The sequence below is a fragment of the Leptinotarsa decemlineata genome, unplaced genomic scaffold, assembly GCF_025532065.1.
Source record: "Leptinotarsa decemlineata unplaced genomic scaffold, Ldec_3_MD MMD2_tig00000882_RagTag_RagTag, whole genome shotgun sequence".
In the NCBI taxonomy this organism is placed as follows: Eukaryota; Metazoa; Arthropoda; class Insecta; order Coleoptera; family Chrysomelidae; genus Leptinotarsa; species Leptinotarsa decemlineata.
This window is the reverse complement of record NW_027412556.1, coordinates 1,695,421-1,707,163: the sequence shown is the minus strand read 5'-3', so window position 1 is coordinate 1,707,163 and position 11,743 is coordinate 1,695,421. Positions and strand designations below refer to the sequence as shown.

Here is an 11,743-nt window from a genome sequence, read left to right as displayed (position 1 = left end):
AGACCACGAAACTTGAACGTATTGAAAGAGATGATAATGCAAAAGTGTGGTGAAATAACAACAGGCCAATGGAGGACGACCCAACAGAATTCGAGATGACGTTATGAAAAATGTAGAATGTAGACAAACTTTTCTGTAAAGTTTATAGACTTTCATTCAGGGTCAGTGAAAAAATCATGGATTTGGACATTTGTCATCATATAACAGTACATAACATGTATGAGATATTGGGCTGAAACTTAGAATCTAGATGTTCGAAATATGCCCAAATCCAATAGGGTATCCGCTTTCCCGATGAAAAATGCCTGATGGTCCTTCTCGAAGTTTCGACCCATTTTGCAGGTCAAGTAAGCCTTGAAAATGATAATAATTCATATCTGTCATATCTGTCTGGATAGAGTATATTGACGCAAAACAAAAGCAAAAAGCCTCTACCGAATGTTTTACAATTTTATTTCAAGTAAGTTGCACAAAACATGAAATAAATTATAACTGCTGATGGAGCCGAAGTCTAATCTGTCGTGCCATCTCAAAGCAAGAGAATATTCTGTAAAAATAAAAAAAAAATCACATGAACTATCAAATTTCTAAACAACTCAAAAGAAATATACGATATAACCAAAACGTACAGTCGAAGTAAACGACTCTTGTGCATTCTTGAAGTTGGCAGCACTCTCAAAGGCCAAAAAAACCAATACATAGAAATGAACCGGCGGCAAACTAGTTCACGTGGACTGTAGACTCGGCGTTTCGTATTGGATGATTTTTACCAACCGAGTTTTATGATTAGTTGGAGAGTCAAAAAATTAAATTTGAAGTCATTTTTGTTATCTGTTTAAAATGTGGCGTCCTGGGACAACTACTAATAGTAATAACGGGTGTGATAACAACGCAGGTTTTTTCAGTGTAGTGATTCCAATAGCGATGGTGAACAATGCGAAAAAGAGATACCAGTGAATATTGAAACACAGAAAGAAATTGAATACTTCCTGCCATCACGTGAGCTGCCGTGACAAAACTCTTCAGAATTGGATACGTAAACTAGGATTTAGATTTAAAATAATAAACAAACGTCAAGCAGTTATGCAAATAAACGAGAACAACGGAAAATTTTCTATTTGGACGAAACTTGGCATGACACTCACGTCACAGTTACGAAGGGGTGGACTGTTGGTTCGAGAATGTGTACGCCTAACATTCCTGCAAACAAAGGATCATTGTGCATTTCGGAGGAAGTAGCGGATGGGTTCCGAATTCTTTGAAATTATGTGGAAATAAACTTGAGGACTGCAATGTTGACTATCATAAGAACATGGAAGCTGATATTTTCCAGAAATGGTTTCGGAACATATTGATCCCAAATTTGAATGCGAATAAAGTAATAGTTCTTGACAACGCTTCCTATCATTCGCGACAGCTCATCAAAGTACCGAATAAAAATTCGAGGAAAGATGAAATACCTACAAGGTTTTATTGGATCACAATTTGTATTTTGAAGATTAGTATACCAAAAATCAACCACTCAAAGTTTTTCAGACAAAAGCATTTGATAAAGTGTATGCCCTTGAGAGTATTGCTGAAAAATATGGACACACCATTCTGAGACTTCCCTGTTTTTGTATTTTCAATCCCATCGAGTTGATTTGGGGAGAATTGAAACAAAGCATCAGGCGTCAACATAATTTTTCAAAATCTGATAAGAAGGTAATAGAGCTGATTGACGGAGAAGTATATAATATTAACGAAGAAGACGGAAGACGAAGAATCGAAAAAGTAATTTTAGTTGAAAAAGACTATATGGAGATTGGACATTTCCATATTAATGGTTGAAATAAATTCATTATTGATTTGGATGACGACAGTGATAGTGAAACAGAAAATATGGAAGAGGAAGTATCAGATGCTTTCGAACAAAGTTGGTAAAGTTTTTTAGAGCGATCGATTGTGTGTATGTGTGAGTAATTTCAAATATCATGTTATTGGAATCCCTACTTTCCCACTCACCTATATTAACGAAATTTTATTGTATATAATTATACATATTTTTATATATATATATATATATATATATATATATATATATATATATATAAGTATATCTATATATTATAGCTATTGTGATTCTTATATAATCAGAAATGATTATTGGATAACGAAATTAGTTAGCTCCCTAACTATAATATTAAAGGAAAACTGTTGGAAGGTAGGGTGCACTATATCGTTTACTTGAACTATAACATCTGAGAGTTCGAAAAATCTACTCACCACACCATCCTTCTTGTGCATGCATTGTTGCATTTTGAAAATTTGTTCGCATTTTTCTCCACCTGGAAATCAAAATATTTTCTGAGAACGACCTTGAATCAAGAATATTTTTTCACAACCTTTCATTTAACATGCAATGACTGTATGTTACATCCTCAATTGATTGAGCTGAAAATGCATGATTAGCTGAGTGACATTATTCAACACTCAATATGACGGTCAGACCAAGATGGCGGACTGTTATTTTTATTCACCCCCATGATATATGATTCAAAGGAAAAAGATTGCTGGAACGAATACGAAAGACAGTATGACGTCACCCTAAATCAAATATGGTGGACTAGTTATTTAATACACCCCATGGTGGAGGTATAAGATGAAATGGTTCTTTGAAGAAATAACGAAAAATGAAATGACGCCACTCGAAATCCAATATGGCGGACTTCCAAAGATGATGCACCTTATGTACTTCCGTGATATAGATATCAAATTCCAAATAGAAGTAATAATAATAGTGGTCGAGAATATTTCTACTCATTTCTTTATTTTTCAAATTTCAATTCGTGTATTACCTGATTTTTTGCCCTCGTCAAAACAACTCTGCACCATTTCTGCTTCTGCATCAGTTTGCAAGCGCTTAGGAAGCCAGTGCAAAAATCTTTTTTTGTTGAATTCCATATCCTTGCTTATCTGAAATGATAGAATATGAGTTTGAATGTAAATGAATGCGCTTCAGCACAAATTGAGTGGAATCTATTGGGAAAAATCTAACCCATCTTCCGCCACTTGCAACTCAAAAAATTGATCTAAATGCAGACGTAGTTTTCGAGACTTTATTGGCTCTTCATCAAGAGCTCTACAATGAATTAATAAAATTGATTTGAAAATTTGTAGAACATGTGAAACTTACGAAAGTGAGGTTAGTAAACCCTTTCACTTGCCCTCATTTGTAGAAATAACACATCCCAAACGACGAACACTCTTGGTTTCATACTCAAGTTGTTTTTACCATAAAGTCAGTTTTATCAATTCATTGTACAGTTCCTGATGAAGAGACAATAAAAATTCGAAAGCTCTAACAGAGCAGAGTTCACTTATTTTACGATCCTCTTGTTGACGCCTAAATTCTAGTGTTTGGGAATAGTACTCATTTCGAATTCATTTTATGCCACAGGGTCGAGTTCTACCTTTCAATGAACAATCAATTCAATAATTCTCAACTTCATTCAAAGGTACCAGTAATAGAAGCATTCATTTGTTACGTAGTGTACTATTTGAAAAAAATGCTACTCGTGTTATTATTCTGATACTTCATTTGTGAAATATTCCCAAAAACACACCGCAAATAGGGTTTAAAAATCGTAGCCAAGAATTTTCCATGAGTATGACGCGTTAGGTAGAAAAATTAATTTACTGAAAATAATAATCAGTCCCTCATTTCTGGTTCATCTAAGGTCTTCCAACAGTCTGTTTTTCCAAATCACCGTGGACGAATAAAGCAGTCAACAACACGTGCAAATTATAAAAGTTGTTCGGCCATTTAACGGTCGCCCATTTTACGGTCGCCATAATCGTCCTACTGAGAGAACAATTCACAACGTAGTAAATAAATTCGAATCCACTGGTTCAGTAAATGATCGACCGATACCCGTACACAAGAACTTCGGCCTGCACCTGTACAGTGCAATGCTAGCTCTCACACATCGGCTCAAACAACTGCATTTTTGAGCACCAAAACATCGATTTGATGAGTCATCCGTCATATAGTCCTGACTTGGCACCGAATGACTTTTCATACCCGCACGTAAAAAAAACTGAGAGGTCAACATTTTTCGACACCTGAAGAAGCGTTTGCTGCATTCAGAATGCATGTTTTGAAGATACCTCAATCAGAGTGGCAAAAGTGCTTCGACAATTGGTTCAAACGTATGCAAAAGGGTATAGATCTTCATTGGGAATATTTTGAAAAACAATAAAGTGATTTTCGATGATTGATATTTGTTTTTGTTCTCTAATCCCGAAATATAAAAGGCAGCCACCGTATTATATTCCACGCATAATGACATCTTTCGATCTTTCGAACGAATGAAAAATTTCGATGATATCTCACACACACTTTGTTTATTCAAATTCAAAGATAGGAAAGACTAATCAAGTTACACATAATGTAGTGAGACGGTAACTTACGACTCCAGTAGCTCTCCACATGCAGAGTAAGTATTTCTGAAAATAAAAATATGAATCAATTAATCTACAATGCATTACTTCAAGTATGACTATTGGAAAAAACTTCAATTATATGACTGTTTCTTGTTGGATGATTAATTCAGAAATATGATAAAACTGACCGCGATACTTGGTGAGAATTCATTTTAACGTTTACAAAGCCGCGACGTGTTTCGCTTTATAATTGCATCTTCAGGTGTCGCAATATTCTGACGCCTGAATTACCATCTTTTTCAGCCTCAAGTCATTGCATTGATCAGTATATTCAAAATGTACGAAGTTCCATACCTTCTGGTTAGCATCTTCAGTAAAATTACCGTTTTGCATATTGGCCACTTCTTCATCTGTGACTCCGGTCACATCTTCGCAAACGTCATGCCATTTTTCGAGTTCGTTTAGCTGAATTGCATCATATATCTGAAAGAAAAAGTGTGAGGTCACTTTTGATACATACGAAAAAAACAAGGGATTGTAATAGAATGAAATACTCTATAAATTTCATTGTTTGACTATATAGATAGTTTCATTCGTAACCCAGTATCTGACAGACTCACCTTTGATGTTACCTTAGCTCCTGTCGACCATATGAAAAAAGTTACCAAAAATATTTTGGTTACTGACCACATTTTGGAAAAATTGATAACTGAAATGATAAAAAATACTTATACATAAAGTGAAACCAACTTTCAATACATGATTGGCAAGATATCATTCATTCATCCGATTAAATATTCAGTTAAATTCAGTTAAATAATAAGATTACAAGAATAACTATTTTATGTGCTATTTTGAAATCATCAAAAAGTCGAGAATTACACCTAAGTGTAGAATATGCTTGTTTGAATTGAAGGGGTTATATTTTTAGGGGTGATTAATTTTTAGGGAAAGAAAGTTTTTGGCTTCTCTAGTACTCCATCTTGATACAAAAAAAAGGGATGAGGGTGACAGTGTTCCATGTAAGTGCAATTTATTACCATTCATTCAAAGTAGAAGTCATGTGAATGATATCTGGAAGTGGAACAGGAACAGGAGTGGGAATTGATTTCAAAAAAAGGATTTTATTTAACAAAAAACTGATAAAAAGAACTGCTCGAAATTTTTTTATTAAGGCATACAAGTTACCGAGTGATCTGTCTAATGTATTATTGGCATGGCAATTTTAACTTTAAATTATCTCGAAAACTAATCGTTACAAAAATTTTCTTTTAACAGAGTTGTAAAGGTATTCAAAAGACCTTCAAAACAAGGTGCCACTCGACCTACTTTCCCTATCTAAATAAGGGTCGTCGGACGCACCCCTCCAAGAGGGTGCGTACTACAAAAAATCTGATTAGGCTTAAAGGTGTCCCCCTTTAATTAGAAATCGATGTTTCCGAGCTTTTTTTTAAAAATCTTACTTTTTATATTCAAAAACGCCTCTGTTAAGTTTTCGTTGTTACACACTGTATATGTAGTATTACGAAATTCAAATCCCAAACGTGATAGCTACTGACCTGACAGGATAAAGCAAAAACCTGATGTATGCAGAACTCAGAGCTATGCATGCTCACTGTAATGAACCTTGAAGATCATTATAATTGTTGAAACACAAAGTGTCTTGTGCCAGGACACACAGGAAGTTCCAGAAATGGAATCTTCAATGATACTGCTAATCAAAGTGCACAAAGTCAAGATGCAAGTTTCAAAAACACATCGACAGATTCCTATCAATCTCAATATCTGTGTATCATACGAAAGTTGGAGTAGAAGAATATCTCCATTGTCTAACTCCTAAAAATATTTGAAGCAGGTTGAGAAAAAAGATAAAGAGTCAACGAAAAACGCGAAGAGTGTATACATAGCCAGAGATTGCTATGTCAAAGCGGTGCAATAACTAACGAAGTGCTCTTGTTCCTCTCACAACCGATTCTAACATAAAGAATTGTGATCCGGTTTCATTAGATTGTTGGTGTGCGTGGCCCAATTCCTATTATCTGATGGCCTGATACATATCGGGTCAAAAACAGGTACCAAAACTTTATTGATATCGAGTTCCTTGTAAGAATACATTTCCAGTATAGGAATGCTCAAATAGCTACGAAATCATCAAAGGATAAAATATCCTTTGGAATAGTCCAAGGAATAATCCCTTAATTTTTTTCTGCATGTTTCATAAACACCCTGTATATTAATGAGTTTTGTGTTTGAACAAAGCAAAATTCGTATTTTGTCTTAGATTGTTAATCGAACTTTGAGTGAAACAAATTGTAACGTTAATATTTCTTCTTAATAAAAATGTATGTAGGCAGAGATTATCCTCATTATAAAATTATCTTGTCAAAGTTCGTATCACAACCCGAAGGTTGATTTCATTTATAGGTGAAAACGAAATTTTGATGGAGGATTATAAAGACTTGGAACACGAATAATGAATTTCATGTGTCATTTTTTGTTTGGGAATGAGAATTATTATTTTCATTCAACTTCACCTACTGATGGTATCCTGTTAATTTCCGTATTGATTTAGATTCAGATCATTTAATCACTATTTATAGCCAAGCTTTGCTTGGATATGGCAAGTCATATTACACTTAGTAGCACATTACACTGGTCTACAGTGGTTTTGTTGCCCTAGATATAAGATTGATTTTGGGTGTATTTATACTCACAATTCATGAAATTATCAATGGTTCTGTAAGATTTGCTCTCGTTTCCTTTTAAATATTTATTTTCATTTAACATTACAAAAATTCGAAAACAAGAAACAAAATAACAGATATATTTATAATCTCAGTTTTATTTGGAAACAAATATGATACTTTGAAGTAAATAGAGAGGGAAATTTCGAAAACATGTTATATTTCCATGAAACGCCTTTTAAGAGCTTTTCTTTTATAATTTTTCAGAGGACAATCTCTTTTTGAAGGCCAACAGTAATCGGCCATCATGTGACAATCCCATCGACAATGATATCTTTCTTCCATTACTTTTAGATCCTGGTAGAACCGCTCTCCCTGCTCCTCACTATAATTTCCCAAATTATCTGGAAATTTATCCAAATGGTTGCGAAGATAGTGTAACTTGATACTCATATTTTCTCCTAGAATCTGAAAGTTTCTCAGCATATTTTGTACAATTTCTTCATAATTTGGTGCTTTATGGTTACCTAGGAAATTTTCGAGTACCAACACAAAACTTTCCCAAGCTTTACTTTCCGGAACAGTTATAACTTTAATAAAATCAGTGTCTTTCATCAATTGCCGTATTTGAGGACCATCAAATATTCCACCTTTCAACTTTTCCATACTGAGTTTTGGAAATTTTCTACAAATATATTTAAAACAATCTCCTTCCTTGTCCAAAGCTTTTACGAATTGCTTTATCATTCGTAACTCAATATGCAATGGTGGAAGTATAATTTTGTCTCTGCTCACCAACGGCTCTTTTATTACATTAGCTTTACCGACAGTTAAAGAATTTCTTTCAGGCCAAAAATCTTGTTCCCAATCACGTTGCTTTGCTCTACTGTCCCACATACAAATGAAGCAAGGGTATTTCGTGTATCCACTTTGTTGACCAAGTGAAAAATTAACAATTTTTAAATCCACACAGATCGACCATTGATGCTCCGAGTAATTGATTTTTTCTAAAACTGATTTGACATTTTCATATTCTTCTTTGAGTTTTGTAGAATGGGCAATTGGAATTGATGCAAATTTATTTCCATTATGCAGTAAGACGCATTTTAAACTTCTTCAACAGCTATCAATAAAAAGACGCCACTCAGTAGGTTTGTATTCTTTCAAACCCATGTCCAGAAGCAGCTTCGCAATATTATTACAGTATACAAATCCTCCATTTTCATCAAAACATTGTAATAGCTCACTTTCTCGCGTTCTGTACGTTGTCGGTGCCAATAATTTTTTTCTTTGAATCTTGAAGCTAACAGTCCTGATCTTTGTTTTGATAAATTCAGATCACGTATTAAATCACTGAGTTCAATTTGAGAAAACAACTTTGGCGTAGATGTTTCACCCTCCCATTCACTTTCACTGGTAGACTGATTCGATTTCTGTGAATTTGGCAACATCATTGTTTCTGAGGGCATGCGAATCACTTTTGAAACATAAATAGGCCGAGGGAGATTTCCACTGTGTAAAACAGGACATTTTGTAGACTGTAAGTCTGGATATCTCCACGTTTGATTTCGATTAAAACCTTTAGCATCTACTACGCAAAAGTAACAATCATCGAAATGATTCTTAGGCTCCATCCAGATCATAGGAATACCAAAGTCTAATCCAGAACGATCTTCTTTTTTCCACAACCGCAAAGACTCAACGCAAGACTTACAAACTTTATTAGGAACCCATGATTTATCTAATTTGTCCGTTTTAAAACCGAAATATTCAGCATAAGTTTCCTTAACAAAGTATGTGATATTTCTTTTTTTTTTTTTTGATATATAAATATCACTTCGTGACAAACTCATGTTTAAAAAGAGTTACTTCCTTCCTTCTTTGGAGGACTCCCTCATCCTTCTTTTTTTCTATCAAGATGGAGTAGTAGAAAGCCAAAAACTTTCTTTCCCAAAAATTAATCACTCCTAAAAAATATAACCATTTCAATTCAAACAAGATGAATATATTAGAACGGACACTCAACAATTGAAACAAAATATTAACATATAACAACTTATCCAGATTTACGTGTTAGTACTTCAATATTATCAAATAACTGAGTTCTCAGCTGTTTTGCAGAGCAAGGAGCCCGAGAAGTGGGGATCACGTGATGTTTGTACGCGCAAAAATGTTGCGCAGAAGCCTAATAATTTTTTACTAACAAGCCGATTATTATTAAAAAAACAAGATACGTAAAAATCATAAAAAATAGAGCAAATTCAGTACTTTCATAAATATATTCATGATTTAGGCACTCGAAAACATAGAAATTTGCAAAAATATCCAGGGCAACACAATTTTTTTTTTGTAGAGCTGTGTTATTAATGCTATGCAGAACAATTTAAAAAAATATAAATTCGATAGATTATTTTGAAAGTACAAGGGACATTTTAACATACAAATAATAAAATAAATTAGGTATTTTTACAATAGTTCACAAATTCTTCAAGACTGTAGGAAGCATCCATTGTCAGCATTTTTTAAATTTTTTTCTTGAAGAGAGAGTACGATAATTCTTTCACATTATTTGATATATAATTGTATAATGTAAGTCCATCATGTTGTGGTGATTTTGTAAAATATGTGTGGTTGAATTTTTCGATGATTATATTATTATTGTCGTGTCGTCTGCATACATAAACACCTCTCCCCCTTCAATGAAGTCAGGTACGTCATTCATGTACAACAGGAATAAGAGTGGTCCTAAGATACTCCCTGAGGAATTTCAATACCTACATTATATTGGCTAGAGAGATCATTCCCGATTTTCACATATAATTGCCTTTCCGTTACATAGAAAATTATTCAGTGCTTAAAAGGGCCCCGCAATCCTAACCGTTCCAGTTTTCTTTCGAGAATATTTGTAAAATAATGAATCGTTCGTTCATGTGACGGTACAGAATATTTTGCATGAGAATGAGGGTCTACGATTTCAAAAAGTTGAAGTGAACACCTACAGCACTTCTTCATGAAATTTTTAGATAACTCACCTACCACAGCACTTTTTTCTCACAATATTGTGTGTGATAACGAAGTATGTTATTTATACCAGGATCATATCTGTTTTTATTCGAACTCAAGGAAATTGGTCAGGCGTGAAAAAATGGATCTATGAATATGTTGATGACTAGGTAATGATTTTCACCTCATGAGCTGTATATCACAGCTGATAGTACAGTTGAAGTCATTTCTATGCCTTCAGTAATTCATTTATACCAAGTTCTCATATTTTCACCTGATTCCATAAAGTGAGTAATCAGTCACTGACATCTACAATTTTTCCCAAACAGTTTCAATTCCCTCTCCAATTTATACATGGATAGATTTTTTTAAGTGAAGGTTCACCAATATATTCTTAAATTTTGCTGACAATTTGAGTGCACTCATATCATCTCATTCGAAAATACCGTAATACCCGATAAAACTCAAAATTACTATCTAAGAGACGCAATAAAAATTCAAAATCTCAGGGATAATTTCAATAAAAAAGAAGAGGCAATGAACATTGATGAAATCTGGCTACCTCTTTAGATAGAAATAATAACGATAATAATCATATGGAAGGGGTCGAAGGCAAGGTGATGAACCCCAAATCGATGATTAGCTGCTTCTGTTGACGACCGCTACGACACCGGAGTGGATAAGTCAACTATGAGAAAGCCTCTATGGTATTAAATATAACCGAGACATACCGCCTCTCCTCTACAAAGTCTAGAGGATTATGTATCCTATCTTCATCCGCGAGGCTATGTAGTTTCTCCTCGACCTGCCAACGAACTGATGAAGGGGACGTTCCTGCCTCCTGTAGACTTCATCATAGGGAAAACCCACATTATGCCACGTAGGAAGTCAATTGGAACACTCAAAGTGCTCCTGTTGAAGCCACACCAAGTGGCTCCAGTGAATACGGAGCTTCATGATGTTCTCAAACAAGAGATTGACAAATAACGACTGTCGCGTCGTTATAACCATTTCCCAATCGTAAAGGATGGATTCCGTCCAGTAGACCAAGTTTATGGATCAACAAGCATTGCGTATCCAATATGTGATGGAATACTGAGCAGATAATTGACTTTTCACGCCTGCAATGCCATGCAGGGATGCTGAACTGAGACCTGCCTGAAGTCACTAATGAAGCGGGTGATAGGTATTGTACTAGATTCCATGAGAATCCCTTCTCGCTCATTTCAAGAGCCTATTGTGGATAATCCACTTACCAGAGATGATTCTACTGGAAGAATATTTGAGCATCATCAACCACTCAATCTAGAGCCAGTGGCCTGCCAAGCTTGGTCCAGATGACGAAGTTCTTCTTCGACAAGATGAGTCTCACAAATCCTGGTGCCATGATCAGCAAGGTTTCTCATTATGACACTCTTGTCCTGGGACAATCACTTCACTGAAAAAGGGAAATCTGATATTCAAAAAGTTCAGCACTACTTCGAAATAGGAGTATAGATCTGAGCAACTTTTGATGAAATGCAAAGCAAAGTTCACGTCCTCAAAATAAGCCAGTACCTGAAAATTCAAACCTAGTACCATCTTATATAGCAAGTATAGTTCTGAACATCGGTGATTCACTTCTCAGATTC

At 34.7% G+C, this 11,743-nt stretch overlaps 1 protein-coding gene across 1 annotated transcript; it reads right to left on the bottom strand.

Annotated features, from left to right (window-relative positions):
• Window positions 1-437: 437 nt before the first annotated feature.
• LOC111508270 (pheromone-binding protein-related protein 6) lies at window positions 438-10,210 on the bottom strand. The gene is made up of 7 exons (XM_023163710.2): window positions 10,142-10,210; window positions 5,046-5,134; window positions 4,780-4,908; window positions 4,453-4,488; window positions 2,838-2,955; window positions 2,266-2,327; window positions 438-547 (listed from the first exon to the last, which is right to left on the bottom strand). Exons 2-7 carry the CDS (start codon window positions 5,115-5,117, stop codon window positions 530-532), a joined length of 435 nt encoding a protein of 144 aa, XP_023019478.1. The 5' UTR covers window positions 5,118-5,134; window positions 10,142-10,210; the 3' UTR covers window positions 438-529.
• Window positions 10,211-11,743: the final 1,533 nt, after the last annotated feature.

Excerpts from the sequence above, each read along its gene's own strand:
- LOC111508270 (XM_023163710.2), bottom strand. The coding sequence starts at position 5,117 with ATGTGGTCAGTAACCAAAATATTTTTGGTAACTTTTTTCATATGGTCG. Across the intron at positions 4,489-4,779 it reads CTGAAGATGCTAACCAGAAG|AAATACTTACTCTGCATGTG; the intron begins GTATGGAACTTC and ends TTTTATTTTCAG. Across the intron at positions 2,956-4,452 it reads TGTGGAGAGCTACTGGAGTC|ATAAGCAAGGATATGGAATT; the intron begins GTAAGTTACCGT and ends CTATCATTTCAG.